Source organism: Falco cherrug, chromosome 11, assembly GCF_023634085.1.
Source record: "Falco cherrug isolate bFalChe1 chromosome 11, bFalChe1.pri, whole genome shotgun sequence".
Lineage (NCBI taxonomy): Eukaryota > Metazoa > Chordata > Aves > Falconiformes > Falconidae > Falco > Falco cherrug.
This window is the reverse complement of record NC_073707.1, coordinates 7,327,699-7,351,059: the sequence shown is the minus strand read 5'-3', so window position 1 is coordinate 7,351,059 and position 23,361 is coordinate 7,327,699. Positions and strand designations below refer to the sequence as shown.

General features: G+C 39.5%; 1 protein-coding gene across 1 annotated transcript in view; it reads left to right on the top strand.

Moving 5' to 3' along the window:
* Positions 1-23,361, top strand: part of STAG1 (STAG1 cohesin complex component) — a 199,728-nt gene that overhangs the window by 30,841 nt on the left and 145,526 nt on the right. Inside the window, exons 2-3 of the mRNA XM_055723474.1 lie at positions 12,210-12,339; positions 18,839-18,941. Coding sequence (XP_055579449.1) covers positions 12,311-12,339; positions 18,839-18,941 — 132 coding nt within the window. The 5' untranslated portion in view covers positions 12,210-12,310. The remainder of the gene's footprint in view (positions 1-12,209; positions 12,340-18,838; positions 18,942-23,361) is intronic.

The window sequence follows — 23,361 nt, the reverse complement described above, 5'->3', positions numbered from 1 at the left end:
GCCCGTGGGGCAGAGAAATATGTTACAGGAATGGAGGAAACTAATGTGTAATAAAGTCACTTTCCCTTTTGAGTCAATTATTTAAAATTATTGTGAATTTTTATTTTCCAGCCATGTGCTTTCCTAAGTCCTTAGAATCAGGAGTGAGAACTTAGAAGTGGAATCATTTTGTTCTGTGTTGTGCTGGTAAATCATTATTTCAGTGTTTGCTGCTAGTCCTGCTGTTGTTTTTCACCTGCGTAGTTTTGGGGAAGTCATCTTGGGATTTGGTGAATTACTTCAGTCTGGGATCTGTGGATTTGGGTTTGAATTTTGATTGCAGTGTGAGGGATTTATGGTCACTGGGGAAATGTGTTTGCAATGCTTTTTATTTTTATCTTCAACATGGTCACATGTGTCCATTGGGAAAATGTGCATCTCCTCACAAGTTTATTGTGGTGTTTTAAGATTGTTTTAAGATTGGAGGATGAGAGAAGTGTTTTGAGGTATGCCTTTCCAGTAGAGGGTTTAACTATACAGCTGATGAAAGTCATAAGCTGTGCCATTTGTAATAATTGAGGACATCCAATAGCCACTACTGTAGTACCTTTCAGCAACATTTGTTCAGCTTGTTCAGAATACTGATATGTTTTTGTGTAGCTGTGTCTTTGGAGAAAGTTCCCTTTAGACCAGCAAAGGAGTGCGATGATGAGCACCCTCGCAGCGCACGCTGTGGTTCTTGATACGCTGCCTAGATGTTATGGCTTGTTTGAATTTCACGTTGTTGGTGGTGTTGTGACAGTAGGTGTGTTGGTCCAGTGGACAGGAGACTGGTATCAGTGTAGACTCTGAGAACAGTTTGATAGAAAAGCATTTGCTTGGTATCACACATTGGAGACTTCAAAAGAGTATGAGTTTTCAGACTGAAAAATAGATGATATCTGTATGTTTTAGGAAAAAAATAGGCTTGGTTATATCTTTATAATCTCTTTCCTTAAGTGAGCCCATGAGGGTTTCAGCATATTTATGCGCCTGTTCCAATGCCTTGAGACTGAGGTGGCGTCAGGTTAGGATGGATTGAAGGTATTTGGCAGTGTACGGGGTCTGGAGTTACTGTTCTTGTAAATTCTTAAGGCAAAACATGGTATCACAGAAGGAGAAATTGGTGATCAGACTTAAAACGTTTGTAGTAGCATCAATGGCTTTGATGGAGGGATGATAGAAATTGTGTAGTTTATAGATGTGTTTTAGTTTGTCTTCAAGATAACTTGCTCAGTGACTAGTAAAGGGAGAAATTCTTTCATGCGTTCTGATGGTTTTTGTTCCATCGGTACTTGGATTAAAGACCTGCCAGGCTTCCCAGTCTCGGGGAGCATATAAAAAAGTTCCTAGAGCAGGAGAATAGGGTTGCTTAGTTTACAGGGAAGAGAACTTGAAACAAATTTTAAGGTGAAGAGGAATCAAGCCAGAGTTGCCAGCTTGTTTGGCTGATTGTCCAGGTTTGGGATTACTTAACAGCTTTTTCTTTTGTATCTAGGACATTGTGGGATTTAAGGATCGGGTAGCTTTTCCCTGGAAGGCTGCAGTTGTGGGCTGTTTCAGAAGAGGGATTGTAGTGGTGCAAGACATAGGTGAAGGGTGTCTGGTTTGATGTGGAGGTGGGTTTTCTCAGGAAATTGTTGAGATTGGGAGGTAGGGTTTGATTCTGTAATTACTATATATACATTTTTTTTCCTATTTAATGATTTTATGGGCTAACTTAATCTTTTTTGGTCTACCTTAGCTACTTTTTTTGGCTCTTGTTCAGTTTTCACAAACTTTTTTAGGAATGTATCAGGTATTTATAATTTAGGCACTCTGGCCAATGGATAGAGGCAGGACATGGAAATTACTCCCTCTCCGTGGTACACCACTATATTGTCAGTATTCTAGCAGAGTGTCAAGAATCAACAGTCAAAAAATCTGTGCTACTGTGAGCTCTTTTGAGAAGTCCCTTTTATGCTAAGGCAAATTTGATTTTAATTTTTTTTTTTTAATAAATCATTTACAGAGTTATTTGGGCTAAAAATAATCAACAATGGAAGGAAAACAGCTTTCTTATGACTCTTGTTGAAATTTATTCCTGCTTAAATGAAAAGCATAAGTGGAACCCCTGTCCACTTAATGATTCTACAAGTTAAAACTGGTTACTAAAACAAGGGTATTTAGATTGCCTCACTGCAGAAAGATAGCATTATGCTACTTGTAGTAATGCCTGTTGGATATTTGCTAATCCCTTTATTAAATGCAACTTCTCTTATAAGGAGCTCAAAACACGAGAGATTTAACAATTTAAAAAAAAATCCACGTACCCTTGTGCGTGCAAAAAAAATTGTATTTGAGGGAAAAAGGAACCTTAGTAGAACAGATGCCAGTTAGCTACATCAGGCTGAGGGTAAAGCTGAATTTCCAGCCTGACGGTAGTATAGGAATCCGTAGGTTTTTGTCCTATGAGCACTGCTGAAGTCCCTGGACTAGGAAAAACTGGTACTTTGGGATCTTCCAGTTCCTGGACTGATAGCATTGAGAGACTCTCTTGGCCTAAAACTTCAAGGGTTATCTCTGGGGTAAGTATAAATACTGAGTAGAAGCTTTCAGTATCTGTCACACCTGGATAATGCCCAGAAATCTGCTGTTCAGGGGGCTTGGATTGTGACATCTTTGTTAAGGACAAGGATCCTGATAGATCTAGCAACTAGGAAATGGATAGAGCTGCTTCTCAAAGCTTGTGGTCCAAGGCGTGTGGTTTTCTAAATGAGCCGTTTTCAGTGGTGGGAATGCTTTAACATAATCCTTCAATGCTGCCACCTTCTGAAGAACCACTGTGCCTTTGCTTTCTTTTGAGGGTAGGGTGGTAACGGTGTCTATCAGGAAACTGGAAGACTAGTACACTTCAGGGTGGTCCTGCATTTACTTCTACATGCTACAGCAAGAGTCTCTTTATATTAACCATTAAATATTGCTTCTGTTAGCAGCAGCGTGAACTTAGAAAAGTTATTATTTTAGTGACCTTGTTTTCCTTAAGCCTTTGTGTATGTCCCCCGAAGTTCATATGAGTACCAGAATTAGTCATTTACCAGAGTTTTTGATTTATAAGCGACTTCAAAATGCATGTTTTCTTTGATAATCTGGACAAAATGTTCTGCAGTTCCTCTTGGTTTTTCTTATCCAGCGTCCCATATGAGGAAAAAAAGAAAAAGCAAAACAAAGAGAACAAAACCCTGAATCATTCTGAGTGGTTTTTTTTTTTCCTTTATTCCAGTGTTCTGCATGTGAGGCTTTGCTGCTTCTTGTGAAAATTGGTTTTATTGTTGGCAATTTTCCAGATGCAATGAATAATAGAACACCAGATGTCCACTGCTGAGAAAAATTACAGATGAGTAAACACTTTTCTGAGGTAGCATAAAAATCTATTAATACTGCTTCTACTGTGCATACACCGTGTACACTCTTGGCCCATTGTGTATTGGGCTGTACAGAGATGAAAATCCAAAGCCTGTGTGATGATCTAAATGTGTTTGACTACACCAGGGATTCTTGCCTTCCTGTAGATGTGGATTATTTTGCAGGAATAAGCAGTTTACTAACTGAAGTGCTTGAGTGTGAATTTAATCACTGGATTTAATTTTAATTATTGTCACAGATGGATTTGATTGAGGGTAATGTCACAGAAACATTAGAAGAAATGGGGGGGGGGGGGGGGGGAGAAGGGGTGTCAAGGGTTCATCTGGTTCTCACCCTTTCCCTTCCAGCAGGCACAGTTACAGTTGTGCTATGTTTTCAGGCGAAAAGCAGGCTGTGTTCCCAAAGCCTTGTCTGCTTTTTCCCAGCTGTTTCAACCACAAACTTCGCAATGTTTGTTGTACCTGACAAGTGTGCCCCATCTATCTGGGAAAAGAAGAAATCTTCAGTGGTGGATAATTCACATTTGCTTGAGCAAACTATTGGAGTGCTTCACTAGTCCTTGCCTGGATTTTCCTTGATGTGGTTTCAAACCATCACTTGTCCAGTCCTCACTGAGAAGGGGAGCTTATTCTCCCCCTGCATTGCCTTTGCAACAGTTTTTATGTACTGAAAAAGTAGTCATCCTCCTTGAGTCTTGTCTGGTTCCAGTGGTACTCTCCTGTTGCTTTCCTGCACACAGATGTTTCTGAGCCTCCTGGAACCCTGGCATGGCTTGCTAAAATTAAAAACCTGAAAAGTTTTATGCCGTTTTAGTGAGCTGAATTGGCTTACTAAGAAATCAGCTGAACAGGATGGTCCCTTTTTTGGGGGAAGCATTTCATTGTCTCGAAAACTATCTTTTAAAACTTTATGCTAAGTTATGGTCAACACTTACGCTATCCCTATCATTATTCATTTTCATGACAAATTTCAAAAGTTTTCACTGATTGCTCAGTCTTTTGTTGGGACGATGACTCTACAGTTTCTATGATAGGCAAAATCTCTCTTGAATTTAAATTTGTCCCATGGCCTTTTTTTGTGATTCTCAATGCCCTTGCATCATCTTGAAAAGATGAGTGAGTTTGTCTTCTGAAGACTCTGAGTGTTGGAAATACAAGTGCAGAGAAGCAGAAGACTTCAAGGCTCTATCTGTTCGTGCTCACGATTTGAGGATAGTAGAACCTAGCTTTCTAGGAAGCGGGTAGATAGCTGATGTTATCCTAATGGACAGATGGCAAGGAGCAAGTTGTTAATTTAGACCTTAATTATCCAGATACTGAACCAGCATTAGAACTCAGTGCCTTAACTTTTCGTCTTGTGTAATCAGACCGTAATTACTTGTCTTATGAGTGACGGAGTGCCTGTAGCCCCCAGTGATCTCAGTCCCAGTTGTGAATGCTCAGTGCTGCAGAAAATCAGGTCAAGTGTCTCACTGGGGTGTCCACGGAGTGAGGGGCGGTTATGCCTGAAGAGTCTGTAAGAATAACAAAGGGAAAGCAAGCTTGTTTTCGTATGCTCAGTCCATCAAATTTATTTTGATTTTAAATAATAATTACAAATTGAAAAGGATAAAATTTCTGTTCTTGAGCAAGCTGTATCTACAGGCTATTGTTTGCTCAGAGCATTTGGTTAACATCTTTAGTATTAGCCATCCAAGGCGTTATGAGAAAGCATTATATTATAATATAGTTAACAGTGGAGATGATCAAACAAAATAGTGAGTGATGTGTGACATTTGAATCAGCTGTGCTATTATAATCGTGGTTAAAAGATTGTATCAGCTTTTCTGTGTAATCTTAGTGTCAGTGCCTTGGCACACATGCACAGTACAGGAATTAGCTGCTACCTTCTGGAAATAGTAGCAGAAGATACAGAAAAACTGGCTGGTTTTGGCAGCACTCTTTTTAGAGACATGAAACTAAGTATAGAAATGTGGTAGTATGACTTGGAGGTTTTTGTCATTTAAGAATTTTATTCCCAGCTCTGCAAGAAGTGCTTTGTGTAACCTTTCGGTGTGAGGTCTTGCATTCGTAATTGTGAAGAGCACAGAATAATACTGTGCGCTAGAAAGTGAGACTTGAGATTGTTTTTCTGGCTGACTGGACAAGACCTTTTTGGGCTAAAAGTGTTTGGTGAGAGGAAGCAGCGACAGCTGTTTTGCCTGTAGAGTCAGTTCTATGTGTTGGTGCAACTGAGGAGACAACTGAAGTTGAAGGCAGTGTTAAATGGACAGCTAGGGGTTGGCATGAGATAGTTCTTGTTCCCACATGTATGTGTAATATATCTGGAAATACCTTTAAAGAATGGGGGGAAAAGAAACTTTAGTCAATGCTAATGGGTATATACTAAATGCTTTAATTTTGTGTAGAGTCTTGCTTTGTTGTTCTTGGCCTTATATTTTTCTTGTATTATTCCTGTTACCTTTGTGAGCTCACTTCTCTTTTATTGTTTTATGTATAATTTCTTATTGACATTTTCTGAGGAAAGAACAATTGTCCACCCTCAGCTTGCTGTTCTGATATGTCCATTCTTCTGAAAGATCCCTAGCCAAACCATATGCCACGGTGTTCAGAATTGTCCCTTTACTGCAAAACAGCCTATTTCCATCTCCCTTGGACTGGGGAGCACAGCACTGGACACAGTGCTCCAAACATGTCTCATCAGCTCCAAACATGTCTCTTGAGCAGAGGGACAGGGTCACCTCCCTCGAGGTGCTGGCAGTGCTCTGCCTAAGGCAGCCCAGGAGGTACTGTTGGCCTTTGCAGCATGGGCGCCTTGCTGGCTTGTGTTCAGGTTGTTGTCTACCAGGTCTTTATTGGAAAAGCTGTTTTCCAGGTGGTTGGTCCCAAACCTGTGCATGGCGTTGTTCCTCCCCAGGTGCAGGGCTTCACGCAATTCCTGTTTGTCTGTTGCTTCAGCCTCTCCAGGTCCCTCTGAATGGCAGCACAAGCTCCTGGTGTATCAACTGGCTCTTCCCAGATTTTTTGCCTTTGTTTTTGACATGCCATTGCAGGTTGGGAAGTGCAGGTTTTACTACGTATTAAATGGGTAACAGCAACAGCCAAGACACACATTTGGGAGGGCGAAGGTAGAGTAATAATAATATGTCCAGTATGATTTTGAAGGATGTAGAAAATGAAGCATCACCATGCTGTGCTAGCCTAGGTGTTCCTAATATTACCTCATTATATCACGGCTAGGTTGGATTAGTAATATCACAGACCACGTATTGGCAGGGCTTGCTATGTACTTTACGTATCGAAGGAGCTCACTAGTGCTTAGTGTTAATTTTTCTGTCACTTGGGCTTTGAATCTTTAAGTACTAAAATGTGATAAGGTGAAATTTAGAATTTTGTGTAGAACGTCAATGAAATTATCTTAAAGATAGGCTAAATAAGCATTATGTCTTGTTTGGCCTTAAGTGATGCTGTGTATTTTCAAATTCAGAGCTGGAGGAGGTGATTTAATTTGGCTTTCAGATCAAGTGGCTGTAGGATCAACATGAATTAATTTGTTTCACATTCTAAACCTGTAGCAGAAATGAAGCTTACGCTTAAAGAAATACATAATCCAAAGCAAACAAAAACTCCTGAGTGATGAAGAACTCATCACAGCATTTGTCAAGTTATTAAGGGTTAGTTCCTGATGACTGTTTTTCTAGTTCTGCAGGACTTAGAATTTACACTTTGAATTTCTAAATACCATTTTCACTTTGCAGTTGGGATGGCTGGGCAGGAAGGATTCAAGTAGTGCGCCCAAGGCCATGCATGGGTTTGGATGAAGCAGTAAAGGGCTAGAATTTATCTGCCTGCGTCTAAGATCCTCTTTTCTCTCTCACCTTGCTGATCCAAGCTTTTAGAGTTTTGGCTCAGTGTGCAACGTGCTGCCTTTTGATGGGATTGTCATTTGCTCCTGCTGCAGGCCTTTTCCTAGCTGCCAAACGCTGCTGTTGGGCAGGAATGTTGAGGGGACAAATCTTGTCTCTAAACTGAACATCAAACCTTGTTTCATGGGGCCGTGCAATGGCACGGCACACCATCGTGTATCCTAGCTTCTCTTCTATACAAGCGGTGTGTTTGGAGCTCTCGGGTTTCCTTTGGGCCTTAGCGGGATGGAGAAGTGCACTGCTTTATTGTTTTTCAACTTGCAAGAAAAGACATAGCAGGGAGCACTGAGGAAGAAAGCAAAGTAATTTTAAATGGAAAATGAAGTTGTGGCGTACAGTAGAAGATACTGCTCTGCTGGTGTGAGCCGTTGTTTAAATATAGTTTGCACTTGGATGGGACAAGGTCACTTGGTCAACATGGAAAGGATTTTGAGTTGGGAGTCAGTCAAGTACCAGCTATCTTCTATTTTTTTTTATCTTCTAGGCAATGTAATTAATAGTGACGTAACTGCTATTGCTAAATTTCATAATAGTTTTTTTTATTTAGCTTTTTTGTTTAGTTCTAAGTTTTGATTTCAGCTTATAATGTATAGATACTTTTTTTATTATAAGGTTGGTTGAACTTGATTTGGCTGTTGCTACCCAGTGGATGCTTGGATCAGCTCTGTCAGGTTTGAGGGTTTGTGTCAAGTTTTTAATTTGTTTTTTTGTTGTTTGGCTAAAATGGGTAGATTACTTCAGCACCAGAGAGGCAAATAAACAATCTAAAGACTACAAAAAATATACATGGCTTTTCACGTTAGTAGAAATTACAGAAAATAGTCATGGAATGCATGTATCAGATTATTTTTTTTGAAATTGTAGAGCCTTTCTTAAAGCCAAACTCATTATGAGATACTTCCTGAAGAAAAAAATGTCATAAAACTGACAATTTACTAGAAAAGACTTTTTTAAATTATTTTTTTAAGCAGGGGTTTTATTGGTCAATTTGTCTGCCCTGGTTATTGTGCATAGTTAAAAAAAACAGAAGCAAAAGAAGAGAAACATTTACTTGTTTTCCCATTGTATGTTTCAACTGCATGGCGTCTTCTACTGCCTGATTTATATTCTTCTATAAGTCATTTTTAACTATGCCAGCATAAATTTATGTCATCTTAAAATATAGATGTGCAGGCTTAAAAGGCCACAAACCTGCTAAGGCCATTAAAATTAGGATTGAATGAAAACATCAGATTATTTTTTTTAAACTCCTGAAATAGAAGCAGTTGACTGAAAGTTAAAGGACTTTTCAACTATATTGTGTTTATTATAGTTTAAAGAACCCAGAATGCAGAAATGTGAAGTGCTCCTCCCCCTGCTCTTCTCTTCTCCAGGATAAAGGTGATAAAATGGGAATCTGTCTCAAGCTTTCAGGGTTTTTTATCAATGACTTTGTACTGGGGCTGAATGAGGCAGAAAGGAGGAGAGTTTGATTTTCCCATTTATAAGAACATAATCTTTAAGAAACAGGTTTCTCTTCCATTAAAACTAGAAAAAATTTGAAGGTTCACGTTTGTGTAGTCCATAAGGATCAATGATTTTCCCAGAGTTGTCAAACTTAATTGCATGGCTAAATTGAGAACCCTGTTCCAAGCACATACAGCTTTTCATTAGTCACTATAGTGCCTTATTTTGTTTCCAAAGCAAGCCTAAGCAACGTGGGTGATAATTCAAGACTGAATTTTGGAAGCAAGTGGTGATGTTTCTGTGAGTGTAGAGCAATGTTACTGTTGAGTGAAGTTGCAAGGCAGTTATCCCAGCACTGTTAAAGGTTTCCTACCTCCAGCTGAGTATCTGGGCTGAGCAAGAAAGAGTGAATTAGCATCCAGAACGTAGTAGCCAGCAGGACAGTATGGGATGTGTGTGAGGGGTATGGCTGACTTGGATTGTGTAATGGGGGAGCGTTATTCCATGTAGTGCGAGACTCCACTTCTGGTCAGTCCCACAAAATACACAAGATTGTGCCTTTTCTTTTGGGGCTTCTGGCTCTGAGCTCTTCATTCTCTGGCTTGTCAGCATTGACGATGCTTGTATTTTAGCACTTAAGGCTTGACCCTTGTTAAGTGCCTTTATTAACACAAGACAGTAGAAGGGCAATTTTGTCACCACCTAGATGGTCCAGCCTGGACCCAACCACACAGCAATAGGTTTCTCCCAGCACTGTTTTGCAGTTTCCTGTGTAGCATAGGGACTATCAGAAAGTACCCCAGGACCTTGCATTCCCTGGGTGTCAAGTTGTCTGCTGTTACCACCGTGTCAAGGCTTCCTTGGTTCCTCAGTCGCTTCTGAATGAGGCAGCTCCTCTCTTCTCCTTCTGGCTCTTTATACCCTTCAGTCCATACTTTTTTTTTAGGCCAGGACTTTGCTTTTCAAGTAAGTTACCCCTGAGCAAGTATACTTTTCCTTGTGTGTGAAAGCACTTCCCTAGAACTTGAATGCTGCTGGTTACTATATCTAAGCATGCACAGCATAACAGTTGCAAAGGGTGATAACTGGGTTTAAAAAGAATATTAAAAATAGAAACTCCATGTAAGAGATTCTGCAGGATGTCTGAAACATCTGTGGAAAATGTCTCACATGAAACACACATAAATTTTCTTGAACTTCCTTTGAAAGCTCTTCTGAAAAGTAAGATTGATGTCCAGTATCCTGCTAGAATTAGATAATCTGAAGATCCAAGATGGATAGGTTTCCTTTTGAGGTCTAGTTACTGTATGCAAGTGTCTGTGTGTGTGTGTAGCAAGAGTGCTTGTATGTGTACAAAACCCACACTTTTTTTCATCTGTGTTAAAGGGAAGGTGTGGCAAAAATGTGTACTTCTAATTGTCCTGGCAGGAGGAAAATGTAGTTGTAAATTAATCAAAAGCTTTCTTCTTTTATTTCAGGATTTCATTAAATATTCTTCTTACGTTGTACCTACATTTTAGTGTTTTGTGACCACCAGAGTGCATGTTATAGTGAACCTTTCAGTTTCAGAGATCTGAACGTTCCCTTCTTTGTTCTTCATGTACGAAGCTCAAAAGAGTCTGATGCTATGTTTGTTTATAGTAAATTCTTCCAAGTGTCTGAAATGGTTGCTTTATGTGGTTGAATGGGCATGTCATTCCCCCCTTAAGAGTAATTTCATCCTTTAAAACATAGTAATGACCAGTGTCTCAAATGAAGAAACGCTGTTACAGAAACAGCACAAATAGCATGCCATACAACATTTTTCCTTATGAAGAACTCAGACTAACTTGTGTCTTATAGTGACACTGATGAACTTCTGCACTAGCCTGGTGTACTGGCTGTGGGAGATGACCCCCTTTAAACCATTAATGCCAGAGTGGTACCTTTAATTCCAAACTTCTTTTGTTAACATTCATTGTGCAACAAAGTGGCTTGCTAATGATACTCTACAAAAAATGGCCAGTGAGATGGCAGTACGTAGTGAAAAATTTAAATTTGTTGATGAGACACTGTAAGTCAAACTGTTGGATAGCACAAAAGAGTAAGTACTGGGAGAATTAGTTGCATGCATCTGTGAGTCTAATTGGAACTGTAATAACCAGAGGCAAAAAAGTCTGTTCTTGCTGTACAGTTATGGTTTTGGTAAATAAATACTGATGTGGCATACAGTTGGATGGAAAATAATACTTTACATGTTATACTGTTTTGCTTAGACTGCTGCAGTTTTATTTAGATACTGTGTTTAGGTCAGGTCATGTTACCTCTTCCTGGCTTGATTTTCCTGCTGTCTTGTGCAAATCTACTACAGCACAGAAAAAACTGCCCATTGAGAAGAAATTAGATATTTAAATAAGAGATTTAAAATATCCCATGTTTTAAAAACCATGCAGTTAAGTCTTTGGTATTCATTGCCATTGATCACCTGCAGTGCTCCATGCAGCTATTTATATTACCCCAGGATCTGTAAAAAGGGAGAATGAAATGAAACAAATCATTTTAGTTTCTCCAGAACTTGCATTTTCTGGAAGAATGGGGTGGCAGCTCTATGTTTTATTACAGCAAAGGTTATTGCATCTGTCACATTGTGCTGTTATTTAATGGTAAAGTCACATCTGCTGTCATTAGTCAACTGCTTGATTAGTCTGTTGGGTAGAGATGTTACTGGTGGGTGTAGTGGTACCACAGATGCAGTCTAGTTTATTGTTTAAACTTATGACTCTGGTTTCATCAGGTTAAAATATTTTCTACTGCCATTAGAAGTTTGCACAGCTTCTGACTATTCTGTGAAATTCTGTCACATAAAATGGTGAGCCACTGAGCCTGATTGAATAGGTGTAGTTCCATTAAAGGGAATGTTATCAGGAATATTATCTTTTACCTGTTTTATCAAAATATGTATGATTTTAGGTGAAGATCTTTTGTATTGATTCAAAACTAGGAAAGACTGTTTCTCATTAAACCAAACTTTTGTCTTGTAAGTTTGTTCTATTGTACAACTAGAAAATAAATTCCTTAAGTCTAGATCATCACATTTTCTGATTGCTCAGGCTTATATACTGATCTTGTTTATTTACATTTTCTCAGAGTTCCACTTGTGTTTTTACATCAGAGTTATCATTAACAAATATGGGAGGTAATAGAAAATACTTTGTGCCTTTTGGGGGTGGTGGTGGGAAGTGATGTTCCCTAGACAGAATTGTAAAAACTGCATGCAAGATTGTGATTAAGCTGTCCTGGGGACATCCATTCCAAACTTCATGTGGTTTAATAGTAATGCGACTTCAAAACTGACTATTTTTGTTTACAGTGCTTTTAATTCAATGTATGACTATTTTGAAATCACGTCTAACAATTTTTTTTATCTCTTTTACAGGCTGGACTTTTACATTCTTTTCATGAAAGAGGCTTCAAAGTAGCTGTCATAATAACTGTGAGAAGTTCTATGTAGCTCTTACTTTCAAGAGTGCTACAAAAATGATTACTTCAGATTTGCCAGTACTACAGTGAGTATATGTTTCTCTATATATTTGAAATCTTCAGTTTTAAAGAGGTTGAAGTAAACAGAGGTGATGGTGAGGATAAAGTACAAGCTTGAGAGAAGTGCAGATTAGTGTGGCTGTTCCAGGCCTCCTGTGTTGTCATATGCTGAAAAACTGTGTGAGGGGAAAAAAACCCAAAAACCCCAACACAATCTAAAAGGTTTTTCTTTATATGTATGGAGATTAACTTTACTGTGAAAAGCAAAACAAGTTCTTTGCTATTTTGTGTTTCTGAATGTTATGAGGTTTCAGAAATGTGTATGGGTTTTAGTCATAATTGACCATATTTGTATATTCCTGTCGTGTACTCTTTCTTATAATGAGCTGTATTTACTGTGCAGAAAGCCCTGGGCTTCCGCGATGGAAGACAGCAAGTGGCATTAGTGTGTTTTGATCTTGCTAGGAAACAGGAGTGGCTTGTACAAATGGCAGCGGTGCTGTGCCTGGAGAAAGTGAGCTATTGGAAAGAATAGAGGGGCAGTTTGTGGTGAGGGGAGCTGGACAGTAAATCAGGTAGGGCTGAGAGAGGAACTTTAGAAACAGAAACAGAATAGAGCTTTGTTTGACAGGGTGGGTTGACTGCGGCCAGCTGCCAGGCGCCCACCCAGCCGCTCTCGCTCCCCTCCTGACAGGGAGGGGGAGAGAACAAGGTCAAGAGGCTTGTGGGGCTAGACGAAGACCAGAAAATGACTTACTGACTGCCCTGACGGGCAAAACGGACTCAATTTGGGGAGAATTAATTTATTGCCAATTAAAATGATTTGGATGATGGAGAGAAACAAAGAGATAACTAAGCCACGTTCCTTCTCCCCCCACCCTTGTCCCTGGTTCTCCTTGGCCCCTGGTTACTCTCCTCACATGCCTGCCCAGCCTGGGCTGCCTCCTGCCCCTGCCCTCACCGTGCCTGCCGGTCCTGCTGCCCCAGTCCACTCGGTAATGACCAAACGTTACTCTTTTTGCTTGGAATGAACAGATGAAAACAGGAATTTTCATGGAGGGTAGCAGAGCCTCAGTTCATCAAGGCTGGGTGATGTTCCCAAACTTAAGATTTCAGGTCCCTTTGTTTAAGAAACCAAATGCTTCGATGATTGTAAAGTTATTTGTCTGACCTTAATAAAAACAACGTGCTTTGCATAGCAATTTTTTCCTTATATTTTTAAAACTTCTCTCAAAAAAGTTAACTTCTGCTGCGGGTGAGCATGTGGCTCAGGGTGGGGATGGCCTGGATGGGTGGCCCTGGCGGGTGCCAGCCCAGGGGGCTCTGGTTAGCTCAGAGGGTAGTTGTCAAAAATTTTTTTTCTTGGTTCATATTTTCCTGGATGTGCCACATTATGGAAGTGAGGGTGTGCTTGTAAAATGTGCCAAGCGCAAAAAGCTGGGAGGTTCTGTCATGGCAACAGCAGGAAAGGGGTATTCCCGTTCCCAGTCCAAGAAGCTATGTGACCTTAGGAAGCAATTAAAATATCATAGGGTTTATGGTTAAAAAGTGCATATTAACAGATTTGGTAACAGTCTGTTAATCTAAATTAATGATTAGCACACCAGCAGAAAAAACTGAGGGACATTAAAGATGTTGGAATATTTTTTAATCAGAAGATAACTGTGAGCCACCAATATTATGCAACATTAAGAAATGACAGAAAACATCTATGTCGTTTTTTAATGCCACTGTGCTAAGTGTTGGTGAGATGTTGTCATCAGTAACATATATAGTTTTCGTTGCTCATAAACAAGATGAGATCTTTCTTTTTACCAAAAAAAAAAAAAAAAAAAGGCAGGATTTGCATGTAAAGGTTTTGAGACTCTTCTGAGAGTTCAGAACTCTTAAGTCTAGTGTGGACAAAGTATCAAAGAAAGCGATAACCACTGATTCAGTAGGCCCCAGCCAGACTTTCATCAGAAAGGAGTCTGGCGAAGGGTGAGAAAACCTGAAGCAATCTTTAATTTAGGGATATTATAAGCCACCACTCCTGTGCCTTATTCCTACTTTTTCATAATATTTTCTAATCATTGTGGCTACCCACTTTAAGCAAAGGGTGCTGAAGTTGATTTGAGATATTAATGTACTTTGCTAGGACCATATCAAATATTCCCTCACAAATTCTTCTCTGTCGAGGGAACATGAAGGGAGAAGTCTTCAATCTTCCTGGATTCATAGAACTGGCTTCAGGATGCAGTGAAGGCAGGATTTCACTTACTGGTCTTTCAGTTGGAGGGAAAAAATCCTCTGGTGTATTTGACCAGGGTGACTGACTGTTATGACTCTTCTCTCAATGGGATGACTCATAGTTGCTGTGAGGCATGTTCCTCTTTAGATTGTGAAGATCAGCCATGAGAGCTGATTCATCCATGATTCATGAGCCTGTGCGTTTAGCCGTTTTTCTTCATGAATGCCTTTCTTCACAGGGCTGAGCCTCATGGTAGCAATTACTGAATTTATCTCTGCCAAAACCTTGAGCCACCTCAGCAACACCGGTAAAAGCTTAGAGAAGTGTTTTTATTTACAAAACCTGATACATGACCGTAAGTTTTTGGTGTTATGTGTTTTTCAGGATAGTGGTGGTGGTATAAACTCTATATGTAGGGCTTTACGTAATAGTAGAAGGAAGGTAAATTTCTTTCAATTTATTTTGCAGAGATGTGAAATGTACTGTGTCTGTGGAAATACATTCTTCTGAAGCATGACATGGTAAAGGGCTGCCCAGTAATTTGTTAATTCTTTGTTTCCATGTGGATAGTTTTAATGACTAGTTACTACAATTTCAGAATAATATCCGGAGTTTTTAGGAGGGATCCTGGAGTTACTGCCAGTTTTCTAGGATACTCTAGCTACCGCAGAAACCAGAAAGAAAAGCAGAGTAAATTTGAGCCCCTAAAAGGGGTTATCATTTGTCTGCTTCATCCTGCCCCCCCCCCCCGCCTTGTAGGTCTGCCACACTTTGCCAGATTCTCTTATGTGTCTCCAGTGTCAGAGGTGTCTTACGGAGGAGGGTTTAGCCTTATGCACCACCACCTCTCCTGTTCTTAGGTGAGGCAGGTCTCCTTAGGCCCCGATTATTCTCCCTCCCGACAGCTTCAGAAAGGATAAATTGTGACTAAGCCTAAGTTTTTCCCTCAGGTGACTAGTCACACAGACGTAAAATAGGGATAGGATAATTCTGGCCTGTTAAGATGTGGATGACTGCCACTAGATAAATTACTTCCTAGCAGTTCTGCAAGACGTGTAGGGAATGAGGGAGATGGATGCTGGCCAGATGCTCTTCTCAATAAGCATTAAAACCTGACAGAACTGCAGGCAGTTAAGGGATGCCTTATTCCTCCTCCGAGTTCAGAAATAAGAAAAGGGGCATGTGTGTGTGTACCCGGAGCAAGGGCAAGGCTTTGACAGAAGCAAAAAGCACTACCTCCCACACTGAAGGGACCCAAAGCTGCAGTGGAAGGGCCTATTTGTGCAGGGGTTACAAGATTCAGACAGAATTCCCTGATGCTTGAAATGATATTTATTTTAATGTTAAATCAGCCAGGGTCTGTAGGTTGTACTTGATCCTGTCTCCTTACTCCAGATAATGTAAGGATTGAAGGGAACTTCCCTTCTGATGTTTTCCCCTTACTCCTTACATACTTAGATTCTTTGCTGGAAAGGAATCTCCCCTCTGCCTCACGTATTGTTAGGGTGAGATTCATCTTGGTTTATTTTAAACATTTATATTTGAGCTGGTTGTCTAGATCACCCTACTGTTAGTGGAGAGGAAAGAGAATCTGTAAGACATAAACTGTCTGACCAGTTTTGGACACTGACATGCACGAGGTATGTTGCACCTTAAGATTTTGTTTTCTGTATTGGATCTGTCTCAAATTTAGATTAGATGAATCTCACCCCTAGTACTGATTTATTGAGCCTTTCCCAAAAGGTTTCTGGTGAACCAGAGAAATTTTACCAGAAAAATGTTAGAGAAGTGTGGTTATCAGGTTTAAGACAACAGTCTGTCTAAAACAAAGAGGAGAAGGTGGTCAATAATTAAACTGTTCCTTCTGTATGCAGTGTTCCAAAGCAATTGAAATTCCCAGACCTAAATACACAATTTGCAGCAGGTTTTGCTAGACCTGGACAGAGGCTGTAGCAAAGTCAAGTTCTCTGTGGACTGTGGCATGCAAAATAGTAGTACAGTTTGTTTATATAGCTGTAGTGTTTCCAGGGAAGTGTTTGAGCCATTTGCCTAGGAGGACTGCTGAATCTGGTTTTAATAAGAAAAATCTTTATCCTGATGATATTAGAGGTGTGGTTTTGTAGGCTAGCAAAGCTACAGCATTTCCCCAGGAAGGGGGATATTCCTTAGACCACGCCATGCCTAAAATTTTTCCAGTAGGGATCTGTGTAGACGAGAAAGAAGCTGTTTTTTTTTTTTCTACAGAGAGCAAGAGAGAATGGCTTTGATTTCTCTACAGCAATAGAAAGTAGCAGATACTTTTATGGGGTTTCCTTACATCTGTATTCAAAAGTTATTTAAAATAAAAAATTGTCATTGTGTAGCAGTACACATTTTTTGTCAAATTGAGTTGCAGTCTTTGAGTAAAGGCTATATATATCCATCTGCATAGACATTGTCAGCTGCAGTCACTGCATTGCTTTTCACTAGTGTGGCCCTATTTTACCAAATCATTTTGAACTGTGTGTGGTATCTTTTATTTGGTTTTAGGCTTTTTACATATTTTATTTCTCCAAATGCATAGCTTGATATTGAGTTTTTCAAATGTCATATTTCATGGAGCAGAAAAACTCCTCTTGAATTTTATCACAACAAAGCTGCATTTTCAGTATTTTGTGGAGATACTATTTTACAAATATATAACTTGGGAACTCAAATGTACTTGAATACTGGTTTTAATCTAGAGTGCCTGGTTTTCTGGGTTATGTAGGATATTTAGAGATAATCCATTGAAATTACTTTCAGAAAAGAAGATTCATAGATGTTCTACAGCATTCAAGGTTTTGTAAAGAATTCTGTGGACTCCTTGGTGCTTCTGTGCTTACACATTAGAAAAGTTTGGAAAATAATGTCTTAATATTAGAAATTCATCTTAGTTCTGTAGAATTATTTGAGTTAGAGCAGACCTAGAACAATACAGTAATTTCAGTAAAGAGAAGCATGAGAACATTTTTGATTCTGATACAATGATGTTTGTATCTTTCTGCATTACTAAATACTTTTCTTGAAGATGCAGCAAATTTGTGAAGTGTTCCTGATTATAAAACAAAAGAAGAAAATAAAACCCCAGACAATGTGAAGGTCTGCATAGATCCTGGCTTGCTGAAGCTTCTCAGTTTCTGTAAACCAGATCACTAATGCCACCTTTTATGTTTGAGGCTGTATGAAATTATAGAATTGGTCTGATCTTCACCTTCCCCTTGCACAAGTTTTTACAGCAATTGAGCTACTTTAACTTTGAGGAAGTGGTACTGGATATAAAGAAATCTCTGATTAGAGCTAGGCTTGACCCACCTTTGAGTAATCTAGGACATCATTACAGTTACTCTTTCGTTGACAGAGAACTCATGTACTGGTGGTCTTGCAAACTGAAAATCAGGATATCAGTAACAAGGTATGGTTTTGCTTGTGGGCTCTTCTTGGGAGAGATCTAATGCCTCAGAAGAACATTTACAAGCTGAGTTTCTTCAAGCAGCCAAGTCTGTTTTGAAGTACCAGTGCAGAGAAGTACCTGCTCACCAGCTTTGGCGGGGGCAGGAGGGAGTTGGGGTAATGTTTTTTTCCCTACTTAGTATGGTCTTAAGTCTAAAACAGGAATGATTTGAAAAATAATACTGCAGGCTGCTCTGCTAATAGTTGTTGAGCAATGTCAAGGTTTTTTCATTGTGCAAGCGAAAGCATTTTTCTAAGTGCAAGAATCATAAATGTCTTCAGAACAAAGTGAGCTTTCTGGTTTGTGCCTTATGGTCAGTGTTAATCCTCTCTTTATTAACAGCTGCACAATACCATTGTCTTCGAGGGTGACTAAAAAACACGATGTAACCTGAGTGGGAATTTGTGTAACTGTTCTAATGATGTAATGGCTGGATTGGGCTCCAGTTGGCTTTCTTGTGGCTTTGAAAGCAGCTCAGAGGTAGTTACTAAAAGAAAGTTGATACTAGTGAATACATTGTGGGATGGGTATGTTGAGAATGTGCTGTTTAATATAGCCAGTTTTTGAAGTGTAACATTGTTTCAAAAGAAGCTGTTAATTTAAATAACTTCCAGTCTATAAAATGATAGTCCAGCCCATAAAAAGGTAAGGCTTTTTGCCAGGGCTAACAATGCTTGGTTCTTTAGTTTGCAGAATAAATGTGGCAAGCCTTTTAATGCTGACTTTTTTTTTTCTGGCTTAGGACTAAATATTTAATCAGTCAGTATAGATTACTTGTTGATTTCAAATCATTTTAATTTATCTAGTGTTTTTCCCCCCCTAGGGATTCTACAAATGAAACTACTGCACATTCAGATGCTGGCAGTGAGCTTGAAGAAGCAGAAGTCAAAGGAAAAAGAAAAAGGGGCCGTCCTGGCAGGCCTCCAGTATGTGTAATTTAGTTTTGTTTTGTTATGCATCTATTTAAAATTGACTGCAAACTGTTTTTCATCTTATCATCTTGTGGTCACATAAATAGGTTTTTAATGAGTCCTATGTCAAACTTTATGAAGACTTGTAGTATGAAATATTTATCAGATTGATATACAAACAATGTTTGGAGTATTTAAAAAGGGACATAAAAATGATCTCATAATAGCTATTATTTTTTCTTTTGATAGCTACTTTCATGAACACTATGATTTTATTATTATTGTTGTATTGCAACATTCTTCCAGACATGAGAATCATCTCAGTAAGCACAACCACTTTGTTTTGAAAGTTATAATGGATTTTAAGTGACAAATTACATTTGAGCCATCCTAGTAACTGATAATCTCTTAATGCGAATGGAAGAGTTGCAGCACAGTATTAACTAAATGCCTCAGAAGATCTGTTAACACATCTTAAAAATTCATGTAATTGACATAGGCTGTGTGCTGTGTATAGGCTGGGAGCTTCAGCCCCTTCTAGCATAGTGCAGCAGGTGATACTGCTGTCTGCTGTGTAAGGTTTGCTGTTCTTCAGTAGTCTTTGGCCATTGCTGGCCCATGAATGGGAACATACAGAAAAAATTCCCTGTTACACGGTATTTAAAGAGGCTTTCTCTTTTTATTTTCATTAATTTTATAAAATAGCTAATTTATTGGAAAATACAGAAAAAATTCTGTGTGTCATGATGTCCTTCACTTGTTCTCCAGGGTCATCAGATATAGTTCTCTTGATTACATCGCTTGAAGTACACACTGTGGAATAAGATTTTTGGTGTTTGTGTGTGTTACTGTTTTGATTCTTCTCTTAGTGTTTGTCTGTGAGTACACCCTCAGTATGAATGTGCTATATATAGCACTAGTAGCTTGGGATTTTTTAATTTTTTATTTTTTACTTTAAGACTTTCCGCCCTTAGTCTAACTCCTTAAGCATGGGCCAGTGGGGCTGTAACAATGGAGAGTACAGTGTGTTCCTCACGCGTGCTGGCCAAGCTGGAGCAAACTCCTCCTTAGTATTGGTTTTCAATTTGCATCACAGTTTCTGGGTTTGCTTTGAGAGCCAATATTTTAAATCCTAGGCTTTTCTGGGCACGTCAGTCTTCCTTTTTGAAAGCTTTTGAACAGTGTTTCCTATGATGGCATATATTCTTCATCAGACAGACACATGGAGCTTCTTTACAGGAAGCTTTAAAGAAGCATGTAAAGAGAACAAGTCATCTATTTATATAGCTTGTAAGCAAAGGGCAAAATCAGAAATTATCTGAAGAATATCTCATTAGTAAACCTATGAGTTTTGAAGATCTAAAAAATAACCCCAAACCAACAGTGCAGTCCAATTGCTAACCCAGAAGGTTGTTAAAGTGTAGGAATTTTAAGTTAAAGCAACACTAATGATTTTGTAACCACCACACATTCACTGGAAAAGAAAAGTGAATGTTACAAAAGGTGTTTCTCATCCCTCTGTTTGAGCTTATCATTAGCTCCCTTGGGAGTATTCACTGAAGCACTCTACTGGTCCTGCTATCAAATTTCTACAGAAGCAATTGCTCATTATGCTTAGAATAACTCCAGGCTCATTAAGTGTACACAATTGTAAAGTGATGAACATATAGAGGAAGCAGCCATTGCTTCATACATAAAATGATGGACTGTGAGCTGACTATTGCTGCTCACAAGTGTGAGCTCACTATTGCTGAGGAGCAAGACCTTAGGGTTCTCAGAGTTGATTGTACAAAAGCCTCGTCTTAATACTCAATACAGGTAAAAAACCCCAACAAATCCAGTCTTAAAGATCTGAGAAAGAGAACAGAGAGTAAAACAAATACTGTGTCCGCTATAAAACTGCGGTTTGCCAAAATTTGGAATAGTTTGCACAATTCTAGTTTCTGTTACCTTTTTGACCTCAACTCCAAAATCTCAAGAAAGGGTATATGAGGATGGGAAGAGGTTCAAAGAAGAGAAACAATCAGGGCTAGTCATGGAATCTGGCCTGGAGGACCTTAGGAGGCCTCATTGCAACCTCTGCTCAGAGCAGGGTCAGCTGTGGGATTAGACCATACTACTTGGGGCTTTCCCAGTCTGGTCTTGGAAACCACCAAGGCTGGTGCCAGCACAGCCTCTCTCAACAACCTGTTTCATCTTATTTTGTGAAAAATTTCTCCCTTGTAGGCCATCAGAACATCTTGTTCTGCAGTTGATGACTACTGTCAGTTGTTTTCCCACTATATGCTGTTGCAAAAAGCCTCACAGGGCAATGTTCCTGGCCCCCTGACTATGTTGGTAGCCCTCTGCTGAGCTTGTTCTATCTTATCAGTACCTCTCTTGCATTGAGAGGGCCAAACCTGGACATGGTATTCCAGATATGGGCTAAGAAGTGCTGAGTGGAAGGGTATAATCACTTTCCTTAGTGCTATATTGCTGTTTGTACAGCCCAGGGTGCTGATGGCCTTTGCTGCTCAGGCACATGGCTGTCTCACGTCCAGTTAGTTGTCTTCGAAGACCCTGAGGTGTCCTTTTCCACAGAGCTTTTCCCTGATCAGTCTGTCTCCAACCTGTGTTGGTGCAGGGATTTATTCCTCTGCCAGGGGCAGGTCTTTGCGTTTGTCCACGTTGGATTTTAAGTGTACTGTTAGCCCAGTTCTCCAGACTGTCAATAGTAGTCTTGCCCTTGATGTCATTGAGTGGTCTCCCTGCCAATTTGGTGTCATGTGCACACTTGCCAGGAGCACAGTCTCTCACCCCCTCTGACTATTTGATAAAGATAGGAAACCGGACATGTTCTAGTTAGACTTGTGTTGTACTCCCTCATGGCCAGCCTCCAGATGGAGGATGATCCATTAATCGCTGTGCTCTGAGCCCAGCAGTTCAACCACTTGTTCGCTCATCTAGTGGTCTACCCGTCCAGATCACAGCTTCCTGATTTGGATACAAGAATATTGTGGAAGCCTGTTGAAAACCTTGCTAAAGTCAAGATAAATGGTATCCGTTGCTCCCCCCTCATCCAAAAATTCAGTAATTTTGCTATTTTTTTGGGTGACGGCAAAATGTATATGTCTGAATATACAATCAAATCCTGCTTTCATAATTGATACTGCAGCAACAGAAAGGAATAAATAAGGTTTTTCAAAAAAAAAAAAAAAGACCAGAAAGAAAAAAAAAAAAACCACACTCAATGTGTAATATTCTTGAGGAGAAATGCAAACATCTTGGAAAGTCAAATTTAGGCAAATCAATTTATAACATTAATTGATATTAAAAGTCATGGACTTAGTAATTGAGGTATTGGTTTTGCAAACGTTGTATTTCACTTTCCCTCCTCCTCCCCATTGCTCACCTATCCATGCTGCTAACCCATCCGCTTCCCTCGGGTGAATTACCTTTCTTACAGGAGGTGCAGCTCTGATGTTTTTCCCCTGCTCTTCCATCTGCTAATGTGATTTTTATTTTCTCCACAGGTACCGCCTACCTTTACTCTCAGATGTGAAACAGATTAAAATATTTAGCTAAATTCAGAGCTGTTTTTCTCAACAGATACTTAGCTTTGATGTTTTTCATTTCTATTATAGACCTAGAGAAAGGCTTTTCTGCCCAAAGGCTCTTCCACTTTTTTGTGGTATTTTTTTTTTCCCCAAGTAAAATATTATGGTCTAATGAGATTTGATCTTTCCCTGCAAATGCTGATTTGTTTATGTCCTTAGGCCATCACAGCTACAGTGACACATCTGCCATAAACATATTGACCTCTTTTGGATAGAGTTTACTCTTCTATGCTGTTTTGTCTAGCTGCATGGTTCTGTTGCACAGCTGCACACATTGTACTCCATCAGATATATGTATTTGTTTTAAATAGGTTGATCTCAAAGGTCTTTTCCAACCTAAATGATTCTATGATTCTGTGATTTTAGTGGAAAGATAAATTACTTCTAGAGGATTTTTCAGACTTCCAGAGAAAGACATTCCTCTTTGCAGATTTGAGACTTCTGTAAGGAAATGATCCTCATTTGAAAATTTGCCATTTGTAGCAAATACCTCTTCAGTTCGTAGAGAACCTTAATATTTCAGGGAACCTTTCCTTCCTGGAAACACTGCTTTCCAAGTTGCCCCTCCACTTCTACTAGAGACTGTTCTAATGAGCAGGTAGAGAGTCAACTTGCCAAGAGATTAAGTCCTTCAGAATAACTCAGAAGCTAACTTGGTTGCCGTGAATTTGCCAGCCTTTGCTGTGAATTTAGCAGGAGTTGTACCATGTCCTGTTATAGCAGTGACAGTGGTGGGGGCTGGCCTCCCCCTTGCCCACATCTGCTTCTAAACACTGATTCTTATAGACCAGATGCCTGTTGGAACAACTGGCCAAGAGGTGAATCTGTCCAGTCAGTGG